Source organism: Syngnathus scovelli, chromosome 18, assembly GCF_024217435.2.
Source record: "Syngnathus scovelli strain Florida chromosome 18, RoL_Ssco_1.2, whole genome shotgun sequence".
Classification (NCBI taxonomy): domain Eukaryota; kingdom Metazoa; phylum Chordata; class Actinopteri; order Syngnathiformes; family Syngnathidae; genus Syngnathus; species Syngnathus scovelli.
In genome coordinates this window covers 5117685-5145415 of record NC_090864.1, presented here as the reverse complement: position 1 = coordinate 5145415, position 27731 = coordinate 5117685, and the positions used below count along the sequence as shown (strand labels likewise).

The window sequence follows — 27731 nt, the reverse complement described above, 5'->3', positions numbered from 1 at the left end:
TTTGATGCTCAACCTTATAAATGACACATCAATTTAGTCGAAGTCTTAATGATTCATTTAGTTCTGTGAATCCACCTTTTGCATTTATATGGATGTGTGCTATTCATTTTGCATACGAGAAGGGCTGATTGTAATTCAGCAGCACGCCTGCGGTGCCATTTGTGCTCAGACCTTCACTCGCTCTTTTGATTCACATGCTTTTTATTTCCGGCCGCCTTTGTTTATGCAGATCGACCGTGCCCAATGGAAATCAACCGGGTTGTACCTGAGCCATCAGATCCGATTCAAAGTTTGAATCTCTAATGTGCTGTTTCTTGGGTTTGTGTTTGGACAGATTCTGGCCATCATATCCATCCTGTTCATCGTGCTGTCCACCATCGCGCTGTCCCTGAACACCTTGCCGGAGCTTCAGGAGAAGGACGAGTTTGGCCACGCCAACGACAACCCTCAGCTTGCGCACGTGGAGGCCGTCTGCATCGCCTGGTTCACCATGGAGTACCTACTGCGCTTCCTCTCCTCACCCAACAAATGGAAGTTCTTCAAGGGTCCGCTCAACGTCATCGACCTGCTGGCCATCCTGCCCTACTACGTGACCATTTTCCTGACCGAGTCCAACAAGAGCGTGCTCAAGTTCCAGAACGTGAGGCGCGTGGTGCAGATCTTCCGGATTATGAGGATACTTCGGATCCTCAAATTGGCCAGGCACTCCACGGGGCTTCAATCGCTGGGCTTCACTTTGAGGCGGAGCTACAACGAGCTGGGCTTGCTCATTTTGTTCCTCGCCATGGGCATCATGATTTTCTCCAGCTTGGTCTTCTTTGCCGAGAAAGACGAAGACGCCACCAAGTTCACCAGTATCCCCGCCTCCTTCTGGTGGGCCACCATTACCATGACAACGGTGGGCTACGGGGACATTTACCCGCAGACCTTACCCGGAAAAATCGTCGGGGGGCTCTGCTGTATCGCGGGCGTGCTAGTCATCGCCCTGCCCATTCCCATTATCGTCAACAACTTCTCTGAGTTCTACAAGGAGCAGAAGAGGCAGGAGAAGGCCATTAAGAGGCGGGAGGCTTTGGAGAGAGCCAAACGTAATGGCAGCATCGTGTCCATGAACCTCAAAGACGCATTCGCTCGGAGTATGGAGCTTATGGATGTGGTAGTGGAGAAAGGAGAGGAAAAAAGCTCCCTTGACAACCACCTGTCACCCAACCGTTGGGGGGGCTCCAGCAGGTTGGCCACCTCGGAGACCAACCTCAAGTCGCCAAAGAAGAGGAGCCTGGAGACCACTGCGGCGGCGCCCAACTCCCCCCACCACATCACCATCACCACCACGGGTAGCCCGCAATGGGGCAGCAAAACCCCGCAGCACCTCAACGTCCAGAAACTGGAGGAGATGTACAACCAGATGACCAAGTCTCAGTCCTTCACCAATCTCCACACGGCCAGCTCCATGAGCACGCTCAGCACCACCATTGCCGGCCCAGGCTCGCCAAAGCGGTCCCAAAGCCCTGAGTCCACACAGAAGGAAGAACTGGAGATGAAGGAGGTGGACGGACCCAAGAGCAGACACCTCCAGGTACCTTCACCTCTCCATCTAGCCGCGGTTCAGCTTTCTTCGAGCGACATCCTCAAAGACGGATTTTATCGATCCGATAACCGGGGCGATGGATCGGAACTCCACATAGAGGAAGGGGAGAGTTTCGGTAGTGCTGTGGAGAACATTCAAAAATCTCTTCGTGGGAACAACGCTCTTAAAATTAAGACGTCCGCCGAGGGCCCGCCGACGCCGCCCAGCACCACGTCTCCTGGAGATATCAGCTCCAGCATCCTTGAGGAAGAGTCACCAGACGGGGAAAGGTCGCCTCTCATGGCCAGCTCGGAAGCGCTTATCCAGGCCGTAGAGGATGAGGAGGAGGCGGGGGAGAACGGCCCCCTGGTGGACACCCCACCCGGCGATGAGGGCCCGTCCGCGGACAACCGCCTGATGGAGGTGGCCGGTGCGATTGGCGTGCCCCGGTCCCCCAAGACCACCGCCCAAAACTGCAACCAGGGCGAGGGGGAAGCCGACCAAAACGGACACAAAGCGGAGAACCACATTTTCACGTCCGACATCCACCTGATACCCGGGGACAGCGGGCTCTCGCCCACCTGCGAGACCAGCATGTGACTGCGAGAGCCCAAACATTTCTGCATGGCATGGCAAGCCCCTTTCACTTGTGTCGTGGCGGACCGCCCTAACGACAAGGGAACCCGTCCACTGGTGGAAACCATTTCCCCTTATAAATAAAAGACAAGCTCCTTTTTCATTACGCAGATGAACTGATCTGTAAATAAGCATGCAAGATAGAAAAAGACTTGTCTTTTACGGTGCTTGATTTGCTATGTAAATACTCGGATACGAAAGGCAATGACAATGCACGCGATTAAAAAAAAAAAAGGACAATACCGTTGACAGCAATGTGACAAATGGGGCAGGACAACCATTGTAGCGACCTATTTATATATAAAAAAAAAAAATAACATATCACTCATTACCTTTTGTGGAAAATGCAAAGTGTTCCCTTGGTTTGTTCCTGTGTGTGCGTGTAGTAACGTTTTGCAAATTTAAGTTCTGATATTCAGTCTACGAATTCATGAGGAAGCAAAACAGCAAGCTTATATTTGGAAAAAAACAAAAAAAAGAGATCTTTGTTAGGGACAACTCAGGTTTTAGGGAGCTTGTGGCCCACTGTTTAGCACAGTTGTCTCACAAAAATAACAATGAAAAATAATCACTTGTTTTTAAAGAAAAAAAATGAACAATATTATCTGTAAATCACAAAGTTTTTAAACTTAAAGCTTCTGGATTTAGCACCTTTAAAAAGGTCAGGAACTCTTGTAGCCATACGCTTCATTCTAGCGCTGGAAATAAATCATGTACTCACCGGCGTATTTACCTTTTCACAATTATTGTTAAATCTTAAATCATTTTGTTCAATAAAATAGTTGTAGTGTAGTTTGGGGATTTTAATCCATTCTAATAATTCAACAAGTAGATCGAGAGCCATAAAAAGCAATTGTGAATTACGACACCTACAGTATATGCTTCACAGTATAAATGAATCTAGTTTGTCAAATAAAGTAGAAATATTTCTTCAGTTATCGATGGACCAAATCAAGCACACAAATAAGCTTTTGTCTAATCCACTAATATATGACATGTAAGTATGGCGCCGTAGCTCTACTTTTATATAAGTCTCCTGTTTATGTTGCAGGTCAAATTGACCCGTATTCAAATTGCACTTTTTCAGTACCCAGCTTCTTCTGCTTGGCTTAATAATGAAATATTAACATTGAGATTTTTCTCCTCGTTTGTTGACACTTCTGGGCAATTAAGTGTCCTGGGTCAAATTGACCCAGAAAAACATAACAGGAGGGTTACATTTTTAGCTTCCTAATATTTGTGGTCATATTTGTGTGTGAATTTAATTTATTGTGTTTGTTGTTTTGTTTACATTGACAGAGAGCATCTCTTGTTGCCTTTGAATTCCAATTTATGGCTGGAATATTTTTTGGGACAGATGGCTGTGTGTACAAAATGCATGTTTGTATATGTTTATTATTTTAATTTATTTCCAATTTTCTGTCTGTCTTTTGTCACGAGCAAAGAAAAGAGGAAGGAGTACTTAAAGTACAAGATATATATGTATAATATAATGTGTATTATGATATCTACAATATACTGCGTTGAGTACTGCAAAACTATGCAGGCCCAAAATTGTGGCACTTTATTTTCTTCTGTCTACGAGGGATTTGTACAGACAGACAAATGTATTTTTCCAATGTTCTATCTTTAATATGAGGTAACAAATAGCATTGCACAAACATGCAAAAAGAGAATTTCACAAGGATGCAATTGAAAATTTGGTGGTTATTTTATGTTTGCTTTTTAATACGATACTGTGTATGTACTGTCAGGCATCTAAACAATGTCAGACTTGAATCCAAAATGGGGAGAAAAAAATAATCATTTTAAAAACGGCCACGCTCCATTTGTGTTATTTAATTATTTATTTATTTTTTGTGGCAAATTTCTCTATTTTTTCAACAACAACAAAAACATTGTCTCAAAATGGAGCACGACAGTTTAAGTGGTCTTGAAAAAAAGAACTGTCAGTGGTGCGACTCATAGCTCACATAGCGAGGCACTGTATAGATAGTCTAATTTTATAGCAGAAATCAGGTCTTTATGTAATAGATACAATTTATGCTATTGAGTTCTCAGGTTTTCTATCACTCTTGATGTTTTTTGTCTTTCTTTCTCCCTTCTATTAACCTCAAAGTAAGCCACATTGATGTCTAACCGAACATCGCCAAGCGCTTCCGAACTCGCAGCGCACCCCTTCGGAAGGTCCGATGGATGTGTAGAATCCCCTTCAAAAAGGTGGAGTAGCGTGGGGTGCGTTTTGTCCCGTTAGGGCCACCGTAATTTAATAATCCGGCATGGAACGTAGCAACCGCATCGCATTTGTTGATGGTGATGTGAATCACGCAAATTATATGTGAACGTTATCCCGAAAGGGGGGGGGGGGAGGGGGGGGAATCGGACATGGCTGCTGACAATTTATCCATCTCAGGGAGCAGTCATTTTGCCGCTCGCTGTGAACTGAAAATGACATCACAGTTTCTCAGGAGTGGACCCAGGTTACGACCAATCATGGCTCACCTGTTTTGTGAAGCTGAACCGAGGCCTGAGGGTGCTCGTCGCCGTTCCATCTGGCTCAAGAAACAGGGTTTGCAATGTAATACACAACATTTATTTTGGTCTTGTTTGTCGTTTTTGGGCAACTGTACCCCGGACTATAACAGCCCCACGCTACGCCACTGTATATTTAAATTAGACACGACTGTTTCCTCAGCATTCATGTTCCCTTGATGCACTGACATTACCATTGATGATTATTATTGTACATAGCTTGTGTCTTTTATTTTCTCTGAGAGAATGGCTCCTGATCACAAACACACACACACATAAGAGTTTCTGTACAAAGCGACATCTTTGTATGCATGTTGTAGTCCATAGGATGATGTGGCCGCAGAACACTTTGTTGTCTTGTTTCCATGTTCGCCCACCAACACCAAGTCTATTAGTATATGCAGAATAACAAATAAATGTACATATAACAACTGGTGTTTGGTGCGTTCTCCAATTTACTGTCATTTTTTTTCAATACTTCGAGACTGACCCTCGAAAAATCGTAATTCATAAAGGCATGCGATTATTAAAGTGCGTCGTAGTATACAAAATAAGAGCGAGCCAATGTGACTTGGTATTATGAAGTGCTATGCCTCCATCTAGAGGTAGGGGTCAGAAGCACAAGTATTTGCTTATACGAGGCACAAAAAAATGTATTTGAAAATTAACTGTATTCAAACAATTGTAATTACTACACTGTAAATTCAAAATTGTAAATTCAAGCCAGCGACAACAATGATAAAACAATAAGAACGATGAAGACGACAGATAACAGAGGAGTCATGATACCTTCAATGAAGCCATTTGACTTTACTAATATTTTTGCACACGTGTTTTTATTATCATTGAATGACAAATTAAATCATTGTCTTCCTGTTTTACAGATGTCAACACTTTGTCCGCCGGGAGAGGAAATGATTGGGTGAGTTGGACTAACATAGAATGAGCCTCAATTGGTGGTCCTCTTTTCTTATGTATTTATTTATGACGTCAATAGACTGGTGCGGGGTTAGGGTTATGGAAAAAGCAATTGGCAGGATTATGAGTTTGATGCTAAACGACCGCCGGAGGGTTTTGGAGATGACCCACAAAGTGGACTAACATGCACTAAGATTATGAGCCACTAGAGGGCAGAGTTAGAATACAGTATTTACTTTGTGTGCCGTTTCTTGTTCACATCAAAATTGTTTTTGCATTCTAAATCATCAGCTTAGCTAACGTCATGTGGCAAATATATACATACAGAGCGCTTACACGTAAGATTTTTTTTTAGTGCAAATATTTCCTTTGTTGCCAGTTTAATGATCTAGAACAGTGAAAATGTGATTGGAATAAATAAATATAAAAAGGTCGAGAAGAAAAACAAAAATACACACAATAAGTAGGTGTAATCCCCCTCCCCCAAAAAGTATATTATTTTACAGATTGTGCCTTTTGGCAGATATTTTCTGAAGTCCTTCGGGGAGGCCATTTATCGCCATGTTTTATATTCACTGAGTCTTTTTGAGGGACTTTTTATACAAGTTCGGTCAGATGAAGACAAAGCTGTGCTGCGGTGGACAAGTGCATTGCTGCGTTTTGCGGATTCTCCTCCACGTGCCGCTGCACCGAGCGTTGCCCACCGCCTGCCACTGCAGCACAGCATCCCTGCAGCCCAAACAAATGTGTCATGTGATTTGCTGTGCGGTAGGTCAAACCATTATGACATGGACACTAACCTGTCCATGTCCTGGCCGTCTCCTTGGCAACCTTGGCTGTGGTTGCGCATGGCGGGCGGCTGGCACGCCACACACACCGTGAAACCTTCGGTGAAGTAGCGCATCCAACGTGTGTGCGGACGGTTCTCTGATGTGCAGTGAGGGGAGCGTGACTCCAAAGAGAATTCCACGCAGAACCTGAGGGAAAACGAGTTAGGGTCTGCGTAAAGGTGACGTTTGTTTCCCGTGCTAAGTGCTCAGCAGCAAACTATAAATGATCTGGTGAGTATAAAGTCCCTCACCCTGCTTCCAAAGGGCTCCCGTAGCTGCCTGTCTTGGGCCTCGCCTTGCCGAACTCCAGGCTGGTGATAAATGCAGGCCCTGAAAACAAAGCTCTCAATCATTGGGACTGCATTCAAAGCCATTTAAACACAACTTGCGCTCACCTGTGTGCAGTCCACACGGGGTTCCCCGGCGGTCTCTGTAGTCCATGCAGCCGGCCCGCTCCTCCAAGGCCGGACAGGGCTCGCCACCGTTAGCGGGTCGCTCGGCTATGTGCCGCACCCGCGCGCGCCAGGAGGGTCGGCATGGCTCGGCGCAGCCGCTCCAGAAGCTCCAAGCTTTCACTGAACACGCCTGAGCTGGAGTTGGGGACATTGGCGTAATCGGTTAAGCTCTCAGTAAACCAACAAGAGACGTTTTGTTCCGACTGACATCGCTTATAACGGGGGTGTCAAACTCATTGTTGTCGCAGGCCGCATTGTACTCATAGTTTCCTTCGCAGGGCCATTATGATTGTCAACGTCTTATAGGCTCATACAGTATAGGCTAAACTGATGAATTACTACTTTTGAAATCAGAGACTAGTAAAAACTGTTTAAATATTTTAAAAAGATGAATGCTAAAAAAATTCCAGCAATTGTTATATTTTTATAAAATGAAGACAATTTGTAATGTTAGTATTGACACATGAAGTCGAAGCACAATTTGTCATCGCGGGCCACCTAAAATGATTTGGCAGGCTGTATCTGACCCCCGGGCCTTGAGTTTGACACCTATGGTTTACAGAGACATAAAAAAAAGAAAGCAACAAAATAGTCCATTTAAAGTAGAAATGTAAAAACATGAAAGAGGAAAAAAAGCTTTCTTTCAACATACAGTGCAAGCCACAGTGTAATTTCTTAAACTGATCGACTTAGTCGCATTCTTCAAATACTTGTCGCTCGCCCCGGCTGGGCAAACAGTTCCACCTCTGTGAGATATTTCCACAGCAGATAAGCATGAGTGCATCTTATCATCTCGTTATTGTGCCAAAAGCACCTGTCAGCGCTCACCTGGGCAGTGGGCAAAGTAGTCCGAACAGCAGTCCCGTGTTGCGACGCAGCTGCGGTCGCAGTAGCAAGTTCCGTAGACGCGATCCATCCTCCAGTCCTTGGAGGTGCAGCTCTGGTCTCGGCCGCTGCAGCATTTACCCAAACAACCTCCACAGACCAACTGGCGCTCTCCCATTAAGGCCAAAAGCAGCAAAAAGTAGGCAACCTCCATTTTGATGTCAATTGGGGACAACTTCCAATAATGGCAACCCCATGTGCCCACGTGTCTGACGGTGCACCTCTCTCGAGTCTGAATGGACTCAGAGAGAGAGGTTTGGTTTTCTGCCGCTACCCCCCCCTCCCCCTCCCCCTGCTTCCTTGCATCACGCCCCGAGCCACCCCAGAAGTCCCTGACAAGAAAGGGAGGAATGTGAGCACTTGGATGTTCTCCACGAGGACGACGGTGCCAAGTGTTGTCAAGCCCTTCTTGTTTGCCCCTCACACACAAATTAGATTTTTTTTTTTTTTTTTTTTTTCTGTGCTTCCCATTTGTTTTCTGTTTAGAAGAGGAAAAAGCTTTCACGCCCTCCTGTGTTTATTTAAACACGTGTACGCCCAGACAGTGTGTCTCCCGCGATAGTTCCGGTCCATAAAGCAGGTGAGGTCGACAAACATTCATTTACCGACCATGTGCTCAAATGTGGGCGGACGGACGTTCGTAATGACTTCTGCGTGATGCTCCCGGGAGGTCAAGCGACAATAATAACCTTCATCTCCACCACCATCATCATCACAGGGTGAGACATCTGCATGGCCTCACAAATAAGTGAGGTTATCTTTCATTTGGTCTTTCTTTCGTTGGGGTCGGCCGTCGACATATGTAAACACACAGTCAGTGTTGTCCGACACGCCTTTCTTAAACGTGCATGTACGTACCTGAGAGCGGTCCTCCATCACTGCCTATGGACAAATACCCTTCTGGGTTTCCTGTCACGGGTGTCAAGGTGACATCTATATGGGGAATGCAAACTGCGGTGGTCGCCGTGGTGAGGCCCAGTTGCCATGACTTCCAGTCGTTTGTTTGACAAAACCATCCATCTCGCTGGAAATGCGCTCAAACTCACCAGTCTTGGGTTTAGGATTGGTTCTCGGTTCTATGGAAAGTTGGGTTCTGGGTTTACGATTTGGTTTCACAAAGCGAGGCTTCAAATTGACCATATAAACAATTATCGATGTCGCTCATTCATCAAAAAAAAAAATATTTCATGACAATTTTTGGCACTTGGAATTAAGCTAACAGGTGACCTCATACGAAGCGTGCTAATTGCCGCAACTCGGACAAAACTTCCCCAACCCGGCCCCTCCCCAGCATCATTGTTCCGCCTAATGAGCAACTCTGCAGCGGCGCGTTATGAATCGTGTCTTTTGTCCGCCATGTTGACCACGTCCCGAGATGTGTGACGCATGAGTCACTCTTGGTGGATGTTTGACTTGGCATCTGTCGCCACCACGCAATTAGTGGGCGGATGTGCCACCGAAATACACTAGTAGGACGTTGAGCGTGCACCAAAACGCCTCCGTCATGCGGCTGTTAAGTTACGCCACGAGGAATGTCACCTGATAAGAGCTGCTTAAAAAAAAATAAAAAAATGTCAGCAAACATTGTAATATGATAACGCAATGTGATATGACAGTGGTCACAGCTGTGTGGATGGGCCTTTACTTTTTTTCTAGTTTCTATTGTAGCGACCGGTTTCTGTTGACACACACTTTGGGCGGCTTTTGCTTTTGATGGATGACTTGCTTGACAACAGGTTGAACACAAAATGGTCGCCGGGCCTCCGTAAAAGCAGTTAGGAATGTATGCGGAAGGTTGGAGAGGAAAAAAAATCAAAAAATACTGCCATTCCGATATCCAACGTGCTGTACCGGATTAAATGAGAGAGCGAGACGTCATTCAGGGCTCAGAGTGCTTTTATAAGTGCAGAAAAATGACAATTTGGTCACTAAAATGGACATTCCTGCTCATTGAACACAACAAAACAGCAGAAATACAGGAGCAGGGACAGCATTACACATCGATGATTTGATTGTCTAGTTTTCTGTCAATGGAGTCAATACCTGAAAAATACTCTTTCACCAACCACAACCGTACGAAAATACTTAGAACATTGTACTTTAGTAATCCCACTGGCTAACCGTGTAACAGATAATTTTGACCTCAAATATGCTTACTATTTTGATTGATTTTTTTTCCTTTTGTTTACAGTTGTGCAGTAAATATGGTGACTAAATCAATGAATATATCAATAAATAAAGTGACGCCATACTTGAGGCTAGAGATGACCTCCAGCTGTCAGCCAGTGCAATCTCGAGTCAGTTCTTAAGAAAAACCAACAACAGTAGCAACACATTCAGGGCAAACGTGAAGTCGTTCTGCACGATTTTTTTTTGTGCTACGCATATTTCACAGTGGAGGCAAAAGCCTCAAAGGCGCTCACTGACCATTTAGGACATTTCATAAGGTCACACGTCCCTGTGACATGAGTTGTTGCGCCACCTGCTGGGAGATGTAGGTCACATCACTCCTTTGAAAGTTTTGACCCCGGAAAAAGTTACAATTATTTTTGGTCCATTTTTGCCTTATATTATTAGTTAGTATGTTTAAACTTTATTTACAATGGAAAACGTTTCAAATGATGACAGTTGCATGTTTTTGAGGACCACGTTGTTTGTTGAAACTGACTAGATTATTTTCATGAAGTATTGTTTTTTTTTTTTTGTTCCAGAAAAAGATTTCGGGAATAAAGTTGTAGTGTTAAAAGAATGTTGAGACTTTCCACTTGTGCTATCAGGAGTCGCCACAGCGAGTCAGGTTTTTTTTGTATTCCAATACGTTTTCAAGAGAAAATTAATCATATTGCAGCAATAAATCGTTTTTTTCGTTTTTTTGTTTTTTTTTAAAAGTTATCTTTTTGTAAAAGCTGTTTTAGCACGACAATTCTCCAATTTTATAATCTTATCCGGTTCACTGGCAGCTGGGGCGTCGGCGATGGTGCGGGCATACATAAAGCGAGGCAGGCGGATCACTCGGTGGAAAGCGCACCGGCCTTTTCAGCTAAAGTCCCTATGTCGTCCGCTTTGGGCTGCAGCACGGCGGCCCCGGTTGGGTTCCGGTTCTCATCTATCGCCTGGGAGTCCTCCTTCAGCTGGAAGTGGCCCCCTTCCTCAGCCACCATCCGGTCCACGCACTCCATCAAGTGAGCCACTTGCTTCCGCTCCTGGAAAACGCAGTTGTTGACCAGTACGTAGCGCCGCCGGCACTTGTCCAGCACGCGTTGAAGCTCGGCGCCCTCGCGGCGGATGTAACGCTCAAGCGAAATGTTCCGCAGCATGTCTGCCCAGGTGAACACCACCAGGACGTGCCGCCACACCCGCTCCCCGAACAGGCCCACGTGCTCCTCAATGCGGGCGCGGTCCACCTCTGTGAACATGCCCACGGGGATGACCAGTAGGAAGGCATGCGGGCCCGGTGGGCACAAGGTGGCGCCATGGGTAATCTCCTTCTTGTAGGAGAGCGGTGTGTCCTGTGACGAGTACCAGCCAGGTGTGTCCACCACGGTCACTGGGCGCCCCGCCACTTCCGTGTGCCGCGTTACGCTAAACTCGGCGGCGCGCTCCAAATGGAACTCCTCGCGGCCCAGGATGGTGTTGGCCGTCAAGCTCTTGCCAGGCCAGCGCCAGCCGAGGACTACCAGGCGCATCGGGGACAGTGTCTGTTCGGGGCCGTTACTCTCACCAGACGCCGTCGAGGTCGCTGAAACATGGTAGAACGGACTCACTTACACAACATTCAGAATCAAGCTTGAATTGGGGGGGGGGGGGGGGAAGACTGTCACAGTAAAAGTGAAACCGTCCCTTCAGATAAACAAAAGCAATTATTTTACTGACAATCTGAAGATTGGACACTTGGTCTGCACCTATCAAATGTTTTTTAATCAATTATTCTACCGATTATCAGGGGAAAGTGGATTTTGCATTTTAAACTATGCCTAGCTACGTTCTATAACCTATTATCATACTATGACTAATTTATGATAACATTTATGACTTTTCTAGAAGTTGTTATGACTTTTCTAGAAGTTTAGGTGTATGTAAACGTATAATCATATCAACATAACCACGATTGTCATGACATCCAATTTCAATTCGAAATTAGGCCTGTCGAAAGTTCTCAAACTGGAATTCGAACTATTTAATACGACAAATGACTTCAATGAAGTAAAAGTGAGCATTTCCTGCCACCACTCACTATGCTTTAAAATGTTATGATATATATATATATATATATATATATATATATATATATATATATATATATATATATATATATATATATATATATATATATATATATATCATTAAGACATAAAACAGAACGAACGCATGACTTTTGACCTGTGCGTGGGAGCCCGAATCATGATCTGTTCGAGCTGCCTTTGTTGTGTTTTTGGCGGTCAGAGAATGACACACGGAAATGACAGCGACTATCCCTGCCCGGGTAAAAGTAACCAAATTAATAATAGTAATAACTGTAAAAGAAGCCAAGAGGAGGTAATTTAAGATATGTCAACGAAGCTTCGATACCCGCGGCGTTTAGTCGGACGGCTAATAATGTTCGCCTTATCAGTTGGAACTTTCTAAGCCGGCGAGGGTGTCAAAATGGAGACATGTCGCCAACTCACCCGAAGATGGTTCGTGAAATTTTGCTGCCATAATGTTCCAAATTAAGTCTTGCTAACTTTTGTTGAAGTTGGCGTGTGTAGTTTCGGTAGCGTCGGCGAAAGTACGGAAGCGCTTTTGCTTCTTCCTGCTTGGTGACCTCACTGTCAGAAACGCTCACTTCCCAGGGACTCTAACGTGGGGGCGGGGGGGACTATTAAAATAATTATTCCATTAAATTGACTTTAGAATGATCAATAATCACTATTCGAACGATTTAGACACACAGGAGAATTTGTTTACACTTCAGGTATGAAATGACCCACTTTTCCACCAGGGGAGAATCCTCTCGCGAGATATTTGTCTATCGCGACGGTTCGGTCGCACCCACTGTCCGCGGCGGGCCCACAGGAGAAGCCTGGGAATTGTAGTCTTTACCGTAGATTGGTCGCTCAGCCCACAACGACCCCCCTCCCCTCAAAACTCCCTGAACGTTTGCCTGTGCTTTTTTTTTTTTCGTCATCATATTTTTTTCTGGTGACATTTCCTGAATTGAACACGAGAGTTCCCGACGACGTTTCTCGTCTGGACAAGATTGCTTCTCGTAAGCAAACTAGAACAACTACATTTCCCAGTGTGCACCTGTACCTGTTTAACACTGTATTCTTCATGGCGTCTGGTCGAAATCTTCGGGCTGCTTACCTTCTGACGTACAGATAATCTGTCACAGTTTTAACGGTAAACGACGTTAGTTCTTCGAATCTTCTAATGTTCTGGAATATGTGCGTTGTATTCAGGAGCGGTGTTTCTAACGGTTTGTCCAAGGAGGTTCGTCGTGCGTTGTTTCCTCACTGCAACAACGCAATCTTTGCCTTAATGTTGAGTGGGGCTTTGATTGTTTAGAGCAAAACATGACGACCTACAGCCAACATTGTATGTCTTTGGATTACAAGGCGCTTGTCACTATGGAAGTGGCCCAGTCGCCCGTTACGGACGAGCAGAGGCATTTGACCCAGCTGAGGTTCGACGCCGCTGTCAAAGTCATCAAGAGTTTGCCTCCGAATGGTGAGTCAAACAACAACAGAACTGGAGGAGGTCTTTCAGGCCAGTCTAACCAGTTGACTGTTTGATCACGTCGTTGACGCCATAGCTTTGCATTGCACTGGATTTAAAAAGGCCTAATCCACTTTGCAAAGCAGACTTTGGCAACGGCGAACCACATTGACAGTCAACAACATTTTTTTTCAGGTTCTTTTCAGCCTTCCAATGACATGATGCTCAAGTTCTACAGTTACTACAAGCAAGCCACTGTGGGCAAGTGCAACATCGCCCGGCCTGGATTCTGGGATGCCGTCGGCAAAGCTAAATGGTAGGACAATAACAATCAGTGTACACATTGTGCAGCACGTTGCTCTCTGCCCTCAGACGACATGCGTTGTTCATTTACTGGATTTGCCGACCTGTTGACTTGAAGCCTCGCTGGCCACAGGCCACACAAAGAGCTTCAAAATGAGTTGAAAATGCCACTCGAGCTCTTACTTGCACGTTCCCTTGCCATTCCGTGACATTTTGGAGGAAGTTGCATGAGACCGTTGGAAAATTATAAGAATTATTTTGGGAGTGCTGATGGCAATGGCTGGCCTAAAATGAAAAATAAACAAAGGCACTCCATGTGAACGCTTCCTCAAAAATGATGCAATTAATGCTTTCATTGTGTGCGCTTTGGATAATCAAGGAATGCATGGAACTCTCTGGGTGAAATGACCAAAGAGGAAGCGATGGCAGCCTACGTTGACGAAATGAAGCTGGTACGTTTTCTTCCCGAAGGTGTCATTTTCTGACGAATTGAACTCAACTATGGATTTTTGCGTGTAGATTTTGGAGGGCATGCCCGTGACAGGCGAGGTCGAGGAACTCCTGCAGACCTTGGCACCTTTCTACGAAGTGGTAGACGAGAAGAAAAAGATAACACAAATATCAGACCTCAGCACAGGTTGTGCATTACTGACACACCCAACACATGCTAGAGGCGAGGTGTGCTTGCTTCAAGCATTTTATTAGTCATAGTCACCTATCTTAATGCCAACATGAATGATGTCAGGGGAGTTCACTGAATTGCAATCTTTCAATGTAATTGTTTTTATTTTGCAATCTGTCTCCTGTCGCATGCACTCTCAGCTCGTTTGACACAGTTTGCTAGGCAGCTGGAAGGCAAGTACATGTGACTGTGTTTTAAATCGAATAGCTGTTAGTGCCAGTTAGCCACCAGTGCTAGGTAGCAGCGAAGACTTCCTAGCTTGGGTTCTTTTTGTGCTCTTGTTGCTTGACGCACACACAGAGGAACCTCTGAGATCAGTCCCCACCCCCTAGTTTCCAAGGCAAAGAAAAAGCATTTTTGAGAGCAATGTCATGGACTGAATAGCGCTAGTACGTTTTTTTGTGAACTTCAGAGGTTCCACTGTCGAATTCTTATAAAGCCTGCAATCTTGGGAAATAATGGCCAACAGGAAAAGTGTTGTGGCATCATTAGGTGCCAGAAAAAGTTCCGCCGGCATTTAAGGTGACGGCACGTTGTGCGGCCGGCAGGTTTCGGCTCGACTCTGAGCACCGTGTCGTCAAAGAGCATGGCCAAGAGCATCGTCAGGACCATGGAATTGAACGGAACACTGGAGACTCGGCCCGCCAAGCCCGCGCCTGAGAAAAATAAAGAAACATCCGATGACGACTCTCAGGAAGACGACGATGAGGTCAAAAAAGGTAATCTGATTGAGGCTACCTGAGAAATTGTTTTGCTGACCAGGTTCGTTCGCAGGCTCGCACCCAAAGAGGAAATCGTCACCGAGAGCGCACAAAGTAGAAACTGGCAAGATGGCCAACGGCATGGCGCATCTGACAAACGGCGACCGCATGCTCGCGCCTCCGGATGTACCAGACGCTCAACCTCTGCTGAACGGCCACCATGCCGGTGCGTTTTTCTGTGTGGCATTTCACACCAGCCCAGACCCTCCACGACAGCCTTTTAATGAAACGATGGCAGACTGTGACCTTCCTGTGTTGACCTTTCCCACCCCTCGCAGACGCCATCAAAGATGTGATGGGCCCCGCTCAGCTCGCCAGTGACTCGGACAGTGAAGTCTATTGTGACTCGGTGGACCAGTTTGGACAGGATGAGGCAAGAATTCATTGCGGAAATGCTACATGTACAACTATGACATGACAAAGCACATATTATTCTTGCTTATTCATAAAGAGCACTGAGCAGAATTGCTCTCTGAAAGACCTGGAGGAGGAGGAGGAGACCGTGGACAGCAAGGACCCACAGGGGGCGCCGCAGGGCATCAGGTGCGGCGGCGAGGACGGAGAGGCCGGCGGGAGCATGACGCAGAGGCCCAGACTCAACGTGGAAATGGCAAACTCTGTCATCGGAGGCGGCAGAGGTAAAAGATATTATGAGATGCTGTTGGTAAGTTCCTGAACAGGAATTATTAGCTTAGAAAACAGTCATTTTGATTTTGGGTTTTTAGGCTCCAGGTCTCAAAGCCATGGTCTCAGGGCGCTGAAGCCCACCCACGAAAGCGGCGGGGACGACAACGGCAGCGGTGGCGGCGGCGAGCGTCGTGGCCACACACCTGTGGCCAGCCTCAATGAGCAGATCGTGGCGGCGCTGGCCCAATTGCAGGAGGATATGCGAAGTGTCCTGGAGAGGCTCCACACGCTGGAGGCCCTCAGCGCCACGCAGGTCCCAAATTTTTTTTTTCCATTTATCCAAAAATAATACAATAGAAAAGCACATCACAGCACGATTTAATGGCCGCCAATGAATGGTTAACATTTGTCCTTTTCTTTGCAGGCCCGGTCAGCAGTCCTGTCTCCTTGTCACCCATCCACAACAGTCAATAAGAACAGCCGGGTACTTTTATTTTTCATTTGATTTATTATTATTTATTTTTTGCTAGCAATGACTATACACACCCACCCTATCTGTCGTATGTTGTAGAGACCAGCGTGGTGGCCTCTTGACATTTCTCCCAGCAGTCTGGCCTTTGCCGTCGCGTGGCCCTTCGTGGTGCACTGGATCATCGGCCTCTACGTGCAGAGGAGGAGAAGGTACTTTGCTCCTTCATCATCATCATCATCGGGTTGGACTAAACCTGCTGCTTTACTCAAAATTCCCAGCCATATTCATTTTCTGTTTGTCTTTTTCCCCCCTGAAGACGACTGAACTGAAAGAAATGAGGAAATGGCCACCAAGAAGAATCCTCGCCGGTGACCTTTTAGCAGGTTGGCTAAACTGCTTTCTACGTTTGCTTTTGCACTAAAGAAGGAGAAAAGAGTCTTGTGAGTAAACGTGCATACTAAAGAATGTGATGATGATGTTGTTAAGGCGGTTCCCATAGCAACTAGGGCTTACTTTGCACAAAGCGGGCCAGATTCTGTTATGAGCTTGATGTGATTTTTAATCTTTCACTATAGTTGCCCGGAGCAATGCTGCTAAAACAAAAGATGTAACCATTTGGTAGTTTAGAAGAAAGATTGAGAATTACTGTACTGTGTGACATTCTTTGTAATTCTGCGTTGATAGGTAGGGTTGCAAAAAAAACATTTTTGGTAAATTCCCATGGTAATTTAAGATGGGGAATTTGGGAAATATTCCAAATAGGAAACATTTATCAAATGAATGAAATCAAATAAATTTGACTCATAAATCACTCAAAACCTCCCTTTCTGAAAATACCACAAAGGTCCCTTTTAAAGTGTCCCTAAAAATTCCCATAGGAAGTTTCCAACTTTGAAAATGTTGCAACCTTACATGTTAAGTTGATATTTATTGCGTTTAGCAGCTCAACAACCGTGCGGCATTTCGGTTCATCCTGGTGGTCTCCACGTAGAAAGTGCCTCGACATTTTTAGGTGCACACCTTGTAGCAAATGGACCAAATGAATACGAATAACATGAACTCAACCCAGTAAAATCTAATTTGCTTGTACTCTGAACACAAACTGACTTTTTGTGACAGCCATTAAATTTACCCGTTCAAATATAATATTTTAAGTGTGTTATGTATTAAGGAGTATATTAGCCGGATTTGCAGAAGCACTAATCCTTCAAAGAGCCATTTATGTTTCAATAACAGAATTATCAAGTGATAGTTTCTACTGAAATGTGTATGCATGTCATAATCCAAGCCTCAAATAAAAGTTTCATAATGCAAAAGTGACGTGACTTGTTTGAAAAAGGCTGCAGAAGGGATGTTACAAACACCTTTTATTTGCATTTCTCTTTCTGACATAAAAGCAGCAGCTTTGTGTTTGGAAGCAGCGTTTTGAATTACAATAACAAGACAAAAATACAGAAATGTTGTATATATTAGCATTCTCTAGCAAGTGCTACCCTTACTTTAAACTTCAAAGAAATTCCACAGAAAAACTAAACCGACACTCGAATGGGAAACTGATAAATATAAGAACTTCATGAAATAAAAATCATATAAGTAGTGATTGCACAAACGGTTTTTTTGTCTTAACTGCAGTTAAAATGACGATGGCGACTAACAGGAACTGAAGGTGGCCATGTCGATGTGCTGCGCGTTGTTCCTGGCCTCAAAGTAGGACGTGTCCGTCTCGTCGTCAGGCTGCGGGATAAACGGCATGGGTTGCTTGTGAAGGTTCTCCCAATCGCAGCCCTCGAACAGTGGGTGGAGCTTCAGTTCTGTTGGGGGGTGGGGTTCAAATAAAATCTGAGCATGGGAAAAATCTGGATGAGGTGTGAGCAACCAATGTTGTTTTAAACCTTTGAGTCCCGCCCGTTTGGTCTTATCCATGGTTAAGAGGATTTCAATGGTGTCGCTGGCATCGTCCGACAGCGCTTCATCTCCCTCGGGCCAGGGGATGTCTGAAAAAAAGTTTTAAAAAAAATTACATTTTGATTTGAACAAGTGGCTTAAAAAAACAAACATTGCAGCCACCTCTGTTGAGAATATTCTTGAAGACCAGTTGCGGCGTCTCATCATTGAAGGGCGGCACGCCGGTGAGGAACTCGAACAGACACACACCTAGCGCCCACCAGTCCACCATGCAATCTGAAAAGTCGTCTCAGATAAGTCATCCTAAAATTTCACCCGGCTGACTCATCATATATCAAAAATAACACCAAAGAAAAGGCAGCTGACAGTCACCATAAACTCAAACTCAAATCATAGTCAAACTAAATTGCTGTCCATTTCCACTTTAGACGGTGTTTTCCATCAGTGGCTTTGAACAACAACGCAGCCCCAGGTGAGCATAAATTGCGTAAACTTGCATCTTAGCCATTAGCGTGAGCTCCATGTTAATAGATCCAAACGGCCCCGGTCATTTGCAACCTGCTGAAGCCGAGCCAAAAATCACAGGGCGGAATTAGACAAAGTGTTAGCGGCGGGCCATGCGAGCGAGCACGCTTGTGCGCAAACGTGATTTTCCTTACCGCATCCACGCCTCCCTGGAACTCACAAAGAAGTGCTATGAGATCAGTGAAAGCTAAAGGACACGATACAAGTACGTACAGTGGCCACCCACTGTGCCGCTGCCATTTCAAAGAAAGCTGCATCTGCTCTTACCGTGAGGCGTTTGCAAAAGCAGCTCTGGAGCCAAATAGTCGGGGGTCCCTAAAATGTGTGCCCCCTCCATGGGCTGAGCCCCGCGTCGCACGCTCTTGGGAGTCCGTAAGGGTGTTTGCGAGGTGGACATGGTCCGAGGAGTCTACAAGGAGGAGATGCACAATCACGTAAAATAACTACATTTCAGTAAGAAAGAAAGGTAAGAATATATTTATGTACAAGCACACCAGATAAAGCGAACTTCCAGAGCTGATCTTCCTCTGAACCGGTGTGGTGAGGCAGATATCAGGTGAGGACGCGTCCAAAGTGGAGCCCACGCTGAGTCGCGACACGTTGGAGCGGTTAATGGAGCTGCAGTAGCTCCGGAACGCCACCACGGGCCGCAGGAAGGTGCACTCGGGTCGGCCGAGGGACGCCGGCGTACCCGCGGTGCGGGGCGACGAGGACAAAGAGCGAGTTCGTCGAAGGGACAACTCGGCGCCTTTTTCAGGGGAATGCAAGGCACTACTTTGGGCGGGTCCGACGGGGTCCGGTGGGGCATGACTGTCGATGGGCAGTGATGTCTCCAGCACCGAGACGTCGAAGTCCAGAGTCAAACTCCGGCAAAGCCCGCTGCCAGGGAGAGATGGATAATGGCTAAATGTGTTTAAGACTTTTGTTAACATGCACAATTACCTGCTTTGCGGCGACGCGAAGCTGCTTTCTAACGACTTCATGTTCTCAAAGTTGTCCTCGAGAGCCGATTCTTTCGTTTCGCAAAAAAGGCTCTTGGCCACGGTGACCGGATTGGAGGGCTTAGGGAGGACGGCGCTGTTCTGGCCGGTCATCGCGATCCCCACGGCGGAGAAGGTTCCGGTCAGGCCAGTGTGAGCGGCGGAGGTCTCGCAAGGGACGTGGTAGCATCGTTTGTCGCTCTTTTTGGCGAGGGGCTCCACAGCTTCCGGGCTTACTTGCACCTCGGAAAATGGACGCTTGGCAGACGGCGCGGAATGAGAGCCCGTTTCTGGCTTGCCGCTCGCCTCCCGCTTCTCGGGGGACTCTAAATGTCCTCTTGCCTTCTGTTGGTTTGGCTCATTTTCCTTCTAGAGAGCACAGAAAAGAAATGATATTTATGATCTCATCGCATTTTCAGGATTATCACATTTATCTAACCTCCTCGAACTCCCACAGTGGGCTGATGCCTCCCTCTGTGTCGGTGGTGCTGCCCGCGCTCATGGTCTCCAAGCGCTTCCTGGTTTTCATCAGCATGGGCGTCAGATTGACGGCCAAGCTGTGCGGACTAAACATGAAGCTGTGCGGCCCTGTGAAGAATATCTTTTATAGACAAGCTACTACATTGTAATTTTGTTTAAATCATCAGGTGATTTTTTTCGCTATGAAGTGGGATGGTCTCCCTTATGGATCAGGACCAAACCGATACGGTGGGAACAGCACCTTTCCTCCAGGCAGTGCACGCCGGTGAGCTCATGGTCTCCTTTGCTGTATCAGAGGGGGAGCCAAGGGAGTTATTCTTCCGCATCATTTTGCCACAGGACATGGCCGAGGTGCTGCTGTGGCGTTTATTTTGGTCTGCCGGGGTATTCTGCGCTTGAAGGAATCATAAGTCAACGACAAACGAGACCATGTGGGAAAAAAAAAAGGTTGGAATTCACACTCACAAAACCAAGCGAGGTGATCAAGGACATGACTTGACCCGGTGTGCGAGAGTAATTTGTGGGTTTGGACACGGATGGTGTGTTTAGGATATCTGTGAGTTGCAGTTCTGAAAAAAAAAAAAAAAATCAATGATAAAGCGGTCAACATTCCATATGCCCCCTGTAAATCTGTTTGGACTTACCTCTACCAAGCTTCACTTTGGAGAGCCCAAAATCAGTTAACTTGATGTGACCCTCGTTGGAAATGAGCATGTTGTCTGGCTTTAGGTCCCTAAAAAGGCAAAAAGTGACACAATGTATTTGCACCCATGCCGCCTTGAACTCCATACATACGTCATCCCAACCGGTTTGTACCTGTGGATGATGCCATGGCGGTGGAGGTAGTCCAAAGCAAGGCCAACCTCAGAGATGTACTTAACCGCCATATCCTGGTCGAAATATCCACAGACGTTAAGGAGAGACTTCACATCTCCTCCAATGAGGTACTCCATCACCTTCAATGGCAAAAGAGTCAATTTGACATCACAGAAAAATTTCGGTGATTGTGATCTTGCAAGATTGGTGAGTTACCAAGTAGATTTTGGTGGCTGTCTGGAGAGAATAAAACAGGTGAACCACGAAGGGACTTTTGCTCAAAGCCAGTGCGTTTCTTTCCGCCTTCATTTGGCCCGTCATGTTTTTATCCACCATGTCCGCTTTATTCATGGCCTACAAGCGGTTGATTGCAACTTTGTAAAGCAATCGTAAATACAGTAGATACGATACAGTAAAGCAAATATCCACTCACCTTGATGGCATATAACTGGGAATTGCATTTCTTCCGTGCAAGATAAACTTTGCCAAAAGCACCGCGGCTGATTGGTTTCAAAGTGACAAAATCTTCGATCTTTGGTAGCGTGATCGACCCAACTCTAAAATTGGGAGTAGATTTGTGCTTTTCCTCCGTGTCCATCGTGTTAGTGTTTTTTTTTTTTCCCCCTCTCTCTTAAAGCCACCAACTACCCTAAAATAAACATTCGCATATTGGACAAGAGTTGCTGTTTGTTTTGAAATTTGAATTCAGCACCCTTCACCCTGGGTCCTCTGACCTCTATTGAGGTAGGCAAGCAGACGCCTGTTCATAATTATACAGGAATTATTGTGTTTTCGAATACCGCCGGTGTCGGTGCCATATGTGATCGGGCTGGCATAACGAACATTTTCATGATGGGGAAAAAAAAAAAAGTCGTCAGTAACATTGGCAACGCAAGATGTTTGCCCTCTGGTGCCCTCCGCGCCTGCTGATAATGTCACGTTTTAATTACATATTTCTGTAAAATAATGATTTGCCTATGTGTTTGTCACCCCAGGCTGTTGTATTTATACAAATCAAATTAAGACGAGGGATAAAAATTGTCATTTGTGTTTCTCGCGCAGCATTCGAGTGACGTCATTTTGTAGTATTTTTCATCAGCATTGGATGTCAAGAGGAGTTGTCTGTCGGCGTTGTTAGCGAACCAGCCGAAAGTCGTTGTGTTACAAGAAAAACACCGACTTGGGACTACAAGTTCCTTTAAAAGCACACGGAGGGCTTCTCCTCGTACATTTACGTTCCACTTTTGTGTTTTATTCAGCCAAAATGTTTTCCCTGTCGTCGTTTCAGCCACAGCAGGTAAGCGAGGTGCTCTTATTTTTTTTTTTTTTTTTTTTGCTCTAGCTAGTTAGCTCATATCGAGCAACATTCCTCTTATGTAATATCATTTTGGTCGCCTGATGAAGTATTTTCTGGTTTATTAACTGTACCGTGGTGTGTACTTGTCAAGGGTGTTCTTCCTGCCTCTTTTATAGCAAATATCTGGCTAATATTAGCATAAACGCGGGTGTTCGTTTCACCGTCGGATCATGCTTACGTCACAAATTCGGTAATCAAGCGTGATTTTTGCACCTGTCAAATTAAGAGAAAGGGGAAATAAATGGTGAACCTTAATGTAAAGTAAAATAACGGTCGCCAATTTAAGATTACACAACTGCCATTCGTGGACGAGAAGTTACGTGGAAACTGTTATGTAAATACATACACACGACAAAAGTACTAATGCTCTGTACCAATGGTACTATTAACTACGTATATTAAAACAAGTACCAAAGGAAGTGCTGATTCAATTTCTGTGCTTGAGCAAAGTTTTTTTTTTTTTTTTTTTTTTTTTTTTGTAACTATATACTTAAATTTGTACTTTGGAATAAACTGTGTTAAGATAACAGGTGCCCACTTGAAGGTGAAGTCACATTGAAGAATTCTCTTCGTGACATAATGTAGTTCCATATATGATTGACAGTGTTATGTGTCGTGTCACCCACCCCTTCATTAGATGATTGTGCCTCTCAACCAGCTCATTGGCGCCCTCCACTCACTGAAGAACACTGCCACGGCGTCAGTGCAGACCCTGCACAAAGACTTCAGCCCAGAACACACTGCACATGCAAAAGAGGTGAATTTACAGTTTTGAATGTGCCTTGGTGACTGTTAAGTGATCATGATGTTTGCTTCATAAGGATACATGTTTTATTATTTTTCTCCCCACTCTTGTAGCCCAACGCAAGTCTTCGAGAACTGGGTGTGTCAGACATTCGAGGCAGTCACCTGGACGAGCTACTGGACAGGTTACTGCCCACGCTGGGCTCGGAGGAGCCGCCTGCCATCCCCTCGGTATGGAGGACGAGTCACGTTTCGGCGCACAGCTTCTTTCACAACAAGCACGGTTAGTTGCTCAGTGCTGATGAAGTAAGCATCTCTGTCCACATTTTAAAAAGAAAAATACAGTTTATGATGAAAATGTTTTGGTTTGTCATAGGGTTTGCACACACAAGATTTTTTGGCTCGCCAGTATTCCACAGGCAAAATCACAGACCTCTACGAGACGTTTGCACTGAGCTTCAGTTTTTACCCTGTTAGTAACACCTCGCCATTAGTGCATTACAGTCCCACAGATTTTTTTAAAAGTCATTTGTTGTGCTTTGTTTGGGGCTTTGTTCAGTGTGGATCCAGAGTCGAGATTTCAAGACTCTCAGACCAAAGAGCAGAAAGACGGCGTCGGGTGACGATGTTCCGACTGAGTCGGATCCTTATACACCGGCTTTCATTAAGGTCGGGAGCCTACCTCACTCCTCACATTTGCGACGCCTTGCTTGGGTTCTTTCAAAAATGACTTTTTGATCTCCTTGAAGGACACCAAATGAAAAGGCAAGTCCAAAATGTCATGAGTAATATCTCCTTTATTTCCTTATAGGGGTTTCTGACGAGGGAAAAGGGTGTAGAGGCTCATTCGTTGGACCAACTGACAAAAAGCAGGAACCTTCCACAGAACCAAGAAGAGACCTTCAAGCTGGGCTTCTCTGAGGGCTTCATGCGATCGCAGGCCTACACACAGAAGACGCAAGGCAGGATGCTGATTCCCTTTTCCCAGCAAATCTCTTTTCTGATATTTTTGTTTCAACTTTGCTCCATTTGTAGATTCATTGAGGAGAACCAGATTTGTGCTGTTGGTGCTTCTTCTACTCGGCATTTATGGTCTGTCCAGATCCCCCTTTCTCTCGGGTAAAGGCTCCTTTTCTGATGCTGGTTTGTCCCTTTTCATCCTCTTAAATGATCTGACAGCCACATGCACGCATACCCTAACCCTCGTAGTTACATTCTATATAAATTCTACAAAACACTGAGTAGGTTTGTGTTCTCATAGTGAGGTTCCGCACCACATCGGGCCTGGACTCGGCCATCGACCCTATCCAAATGAAGAATGTGACATTCGAGCACGTTAAGGGAGTGGAAGAGGCAAAGAATGAGCTGCAGGATGTTGTGGAATTCCTCCGGAACCCGCACAAGTTCACGGTTTTGGGTGGGAAGCTGCCCAAAGGTATTCCAGGTTTCCCATCCAGTTCTGCCCAATCTCTTCGTTTTTTTTTAATCCAATCTTCATGCAGGAATCCTCCTGATCGGGCCGCCAGGCACTGGGAAGACACTGCTAGCCCGGGCGGTCGCCGGCGAGGCGGATGTGCCTTTCTACTATGCCTCTGGTTCTGAGTTTGATGAGATGTTTGTGGGAGTGGGTGCCAGCCGCATCAGGAACCTATTCAGTAAGGTTCAGGGAAAGCGATTGATTGGTGTGAATGCAGCCCAGCATGGCCAAATCTCAAAGCGATAACTGATGGTACCTCTAGTAAATCCCACCCCCTCTTACATTTAACTAAGAGAGCCATGAAAAATGACTTGAATGATCATTGTAATGATTGCCCTCAAAGGGCCAGACAGTATAAAATAATTAAATGTTAAACAAGTGTAATGTAATCCCAAACACAAGTTTTTCTTGGTCACATTCTCTGTTTGTATCGACAGAGGAAGCAAAAGCCAATGCGCCTTGTGTCATCTTCATCGACGAGCTGGACAGCGTCGGAGGGAAGAGGATCGAGTCTCCCATGCATCCGTACTCCAGACAAACGATCAACCAGCTGTTGGCCGAAATGGACGGGTCAGTCAGTCCTTCTGTGGTCATCACCCCAAGTATCTTTTATTTGGAAGATCATATTTGGACATAGGGTTGTCAAAGGTTTCCAATGAAGTTAAGTGTGTCATGTTGGGTTGTTTTTTGACAGGTTTAAACCAAATGAGGGCGTCATCGTCATCGGTGCTACCAACTTTGCAGAAGCCCTGGATAAGTACGTTTGCAGTTTTAGAATTTTCATTTCCAAATGTCATTCTTCTGCTAGATCAATAATCATCTCCTCGCCATCAGCGCTCTGGTGCGACCGGGCAGGTTCGACATGCAGGTGACGGTCCCTCGACCCGACATCAAGGGACGGACCGAGATCCTCAACTGGTACCTGAACAAGATCAAAGTGGACTCAGGTAGTCTGTCTAGCACAGTTATGACAATTAGCTCAAACTAATAAAATAACTAAAAGTAAAGTTGAAGAAATGTTGTCATTCGTGAAATAAAACAAAAACGTGAGTACTTTAAGAAAAAAAGAAGAAAAAGAAAACTAACTCGGCTACAATTTACATTTATAGCATTTACTGTATATAACACTTATAGTCACTTTAAAAAAAATACACATAATGAGTAGCTGTTGTCCTCTTTAGTAACAGTGCTCTTTGTTATGTTACAGAGGTGGAGCCTGAAATTATCGCCAGAGGCACGGTGGGCTTCACGGGAGCCGAGCTGGAAAACCTGGTCAACCAGGCAGCCTTGAAGGCGGCGATGGAAGGGAAAGAGATGGTCGGCATGAAGGACCTGGAATTCGCCAAGGACAAGATTCTCATGGGTGAGCGAGTGAGGAAGTGAAGCGCAAGGTAGGGAGGAAATGGGTGGGTGTCATAACAATGGACCCAATTGTTCATTGTAGGCCCTGAAAGGAGAAGCGTGGTGATTGACAAGAAGAACAAGACTATCACGGCCTATCACGAGTCGGGCCACGCCATCGTGGCTTACTACACCAAGGACGCCATGCCCATCAATAAGGCCACCATCATGCCACGCGGACCCACGCTCGGACACGTCAGTCAAAAAAAAATAGATGCAGGGGAACCTCTGTTTTTGTTCTGCCCAACTTTTCATATGATTCCATTTGCAATGAGTTTTAAATTTCAAATCAGACCTTCAAAATAAAAGCATGCAATACAAAAACATTTTCAACACAAACAAGCACAAAATATTTTGACTGCTGAACAAGCCACTCCCAGGCCAAAGAAAGTGCTACTATAGTTGCACCGGTTTGGTTTTGGTTTTATTTTATGTGTTTGTCCTCCAGGTGTCGCTGCTCCCAGAAAACGACCGCTGGAGCGAGACCAGGGCGCAGTTGCTAGCCCAGATGGACGTCAGCATGGGTGGGCGAGTGGCAGAGGAGCTCATCTTCGGCGATGACTTCATCACCACAGGTGAGGGATACCCGTGCACTTGCTTTGTGCGCCCTCCTGCCGCCCACTCAAATCGCACCTCATCGAAATCCTCTTTTTTTAGGTGCATCCAGCGATTTTGACGGGGCAACCAAAATTGCTAATTTGATGGTGACCAGGTTCGGCATGAGTGACAAGGTCAATCCGTCAGTGTGCATTTTCTTAAGGAGGCTATTCAGTGGATGACGATGTCACACGCCTGCTCATTTGTTTCCTATAGCTCGGAGTCATGACCTACGGCGACGTGTCCAAACAAAGTCCTGAGACGCAAGCCGCCATCGAACAGGAAGTTAGGATACTCTTGAAGGTCTGTTGTGCTCCCAATTTTTGATTAAAGCGGTGAAAATTTCACACAAGTAGCTCACTGAATAGTACACGGTGTTTCCAAAATTTTGACACTTAACGTGCAGGAAAATAACAGCTTGTTCTCTGAGGATAAACTCGTCTTTCTTTTATTCATTTCTCTCATGTTTCTCTGAACCGCCTTAAAACAATTGCATTTGCAGGACTCATACGAGCGGGCCAAGATCCTCCTGAAGAAGTACAAAAAAGAGCACGAGAAGCTCGCCGACGCCCTCCTCAGGTACGAGACTTTGGACGCCAAAGAGATCCAACTGGTTCTGGAGGGAAAACCGCTGGACCACTAAGATACACCCCACTTCCCTGTACTGTGCAGTCCTCGTGTCTTTTTGTCCTGTACAGTACAGCGAGACGGCACCGTACATACTGTATCAACCCAGAACGCTGAGTTATTTAAAACTCTCAACTGCTTTTTCTAGTCATTTGTAGATTTATTTTTATCGGTCAGATGACAAAGTAACCTCATTTCAAGGACAAGACACGAGCACCAGTGCTTCTATTTATTCAACAAGGAAGCTCTGGGTACCTAGAAGGTGCCATTTTGTATAGCCGGGTGCAGTACTTTTTCAGCATCATACCTCCTGAAAAGAGCTACTCTTATTTATTGAAGTGCCCTCCATTTCCTCTCGGATTCTTGCTCGAATAAAGGTCATTCTTTCTCCACCTGACGATGGTTGTTCATTTTGAACCGAAGGTATCATCCGCAACAGGTAATTTACTGTCATGAT

At 45.5% G+C, this 27731-nt stretch overlaps 6 protein-coding genes across 10 annotated transcripts in view; 3 read left to right on the top strand and 3 right to left on the bottom strand.

The window, feature by feature from the left end:
• kcnb2b (potassium voltage-gated channel subfamily B member 2b) overlaps positions 1–5170 on the top strand; it is a 55737-nt gene extending 50567 nt beyond the window's left edge. For both annotated transcript variants that reach the window (XM_049749092.2, XM_049749093.2), the window contains one exon: positions 335–5170. In XM_049749092.2, coding sequence (XP_049605049.1) covers positions 335–2167 — 1833 coding nt within the window. In that variant the 3' untranslated portion in view covers positions 2168–5170. The remainder of the gene's footprint in view (positions 1–334) is intronic.
• Positions 5171–5521: 351 nt separating this feature from the next.
• LOC125986305 (somatomedin-B and thrombospondin type-1 domain-containing protein) lies at positions 5522–8083 on the bottom strand. The gene is made up of 5 exons (XM_049749952.2): positions 7767–8083; positions 6879–7073; positions 6735–6813; positions 6454–6630; positions 5522–6382 (listed from the first exon to the last, which is right to left on the bottom strand). The coding sequence occupies exons 1-5, from the start codon at positions 7975–7977 to the stop codon at positions 6265–6267; spliced, it is 780 nt and encodes a 259-aa protein (XP_049605909.2). The 5' UTR covers positions 7978–8083; the 3' UTR covers positions 5522–6264.
• A 1618-nt stretch (positions 8084–9701) lies between these two features.
• LOC125985876 (GTPase IMAP family member 9) lies at positions 9702–12771 on the bottom strand. The gene is made up of 2 exons (XM_049749119.2): positions 12491–12771; positions 9702–11562 (listed from the first exon to the last, which is right to left on the bottom strand). Exons 1-2 carry the CDS (start codon positions 12519–12521, stop codon positions 10832–10834), a joined length of 762 nt encoding a protein of 253 aa, XP_049605076.1. The 5' UTR covers positions 12522–12771; the 3' UTR covers positions 9702–10831.
• A 240-nt stretch (positions 12772–13011) lies between these two features.
• On the top strand, positions 13012–17681 carry acbd5a (acyl-CoA binding domain containing 5a). Its single transcript, XM_049749113.2, has 13 exons — positions 13012–13205; positions 13421–13532; positions 13716–13836; positions 14203–14275; positions 14343–14460; positions 15054–15224; positions 15280–15432; positions 15545–15639; positions 15718–15904; positions 15992–16206; positions 16318–16377; positions 16465–16574; positions 16682–17681. The coding sequence occupies exons 2-13, from the start codon at positions 13433–13435 to the stop codon at positions 16692–16694; spliced, it is 1416 nt and encodes a 471-aa protein (XP_049605070.1). The 5' UTR covers positions 13012–13205; positions 13421–13432; the 3' UTR covers positions 16695–17681.
• A 34-nt stretch (positions 17682–17715) lies between these two features.
• Positions 17716–22005, bottom strand: mastl (microtubule associated serine/threonine kinase-like). 2 transcript variants are annotated; one of them, XM_049749094.2, is made up of 13 exons: positions 21505–22005; positions 21288–21425; positions 21072–21211; positions 20900–20988; positions 20721–20824; positions 20497–20644; positions 20215–20363; positions 19738–20144; positions 19290–19674; positions 19063–19204; positions 18433–18546; positions 18258–18359; positions 17716–18176 (listed from the first exon to the last, which is right to left on the bottom strand). In XM_049749094.2, the coding sequence occupies exons 1-13, from the start codon at positions 21667–21669 to the stop codon at positions 18016–18018; spliced, it is 2244 nt and encodes a 747-aa protein (XP_049605051.1). In that variant the 5' UTR covers positions 21670–22005; the 3' UTR covers positions 17716–18015. The 2 variants fall into 2 exon arrangements, with proteins under 2 accessions (XP_049605051.1, XP_049605052.1); XM_049749095.2 differs by having other exon boundaries at positions 19738–20141.
• Positions 22006–22167: 162 nt separating this feature from the next.
• On the top strand, positions 22168–27671 carry LOC125985867 (ATP-dependent zinc metalloprotease YME1L1). Of its 3 annotated transcripts, none has more exons than XM_049749099.1 (18): positions 22168–22368; positions 23087–23185; positions 23287–23455; positions 23549–23644; positions 23732–23841; positions 23984–24134; positions 24208–24315; positions 24434–24607; positions 24675–24827; positions 25087–25219; positions 25344–25406; positions 25484–25596; positions 25857–26012; positions 26094–26245; positions 26499–26625; positions 26708–26781; positions 26864–26950; positions 27150–27671. In XM_049749099.1, the coding sequence occupies exons 1-18, from the start codon at positions 22336–22338 to the stop codon at positions 27288–27290; spliced, it is 2139 nt and encodes a 712-aa protein (XP_049605056.1). In that variant the 5' UTR covers positions 22168–22335; the 3' UTR covers positions 27291–27671. The 3 variants fall into 3 exon arrangements, with proteins under 3 accessions (XP_049605056.1, XP_049605055.1, XP_049605057.1); XM_049749098.1 differs by having other exon boundaries at positions 22169–22368; positions 23066–23185; XM_049749100.2 differs by having other exon boundaries at positions 22170–22368; positions 23066–23185; positions 24208–24291.
• Positions 27672–27731: the final 60 nt, after the last annotated feature.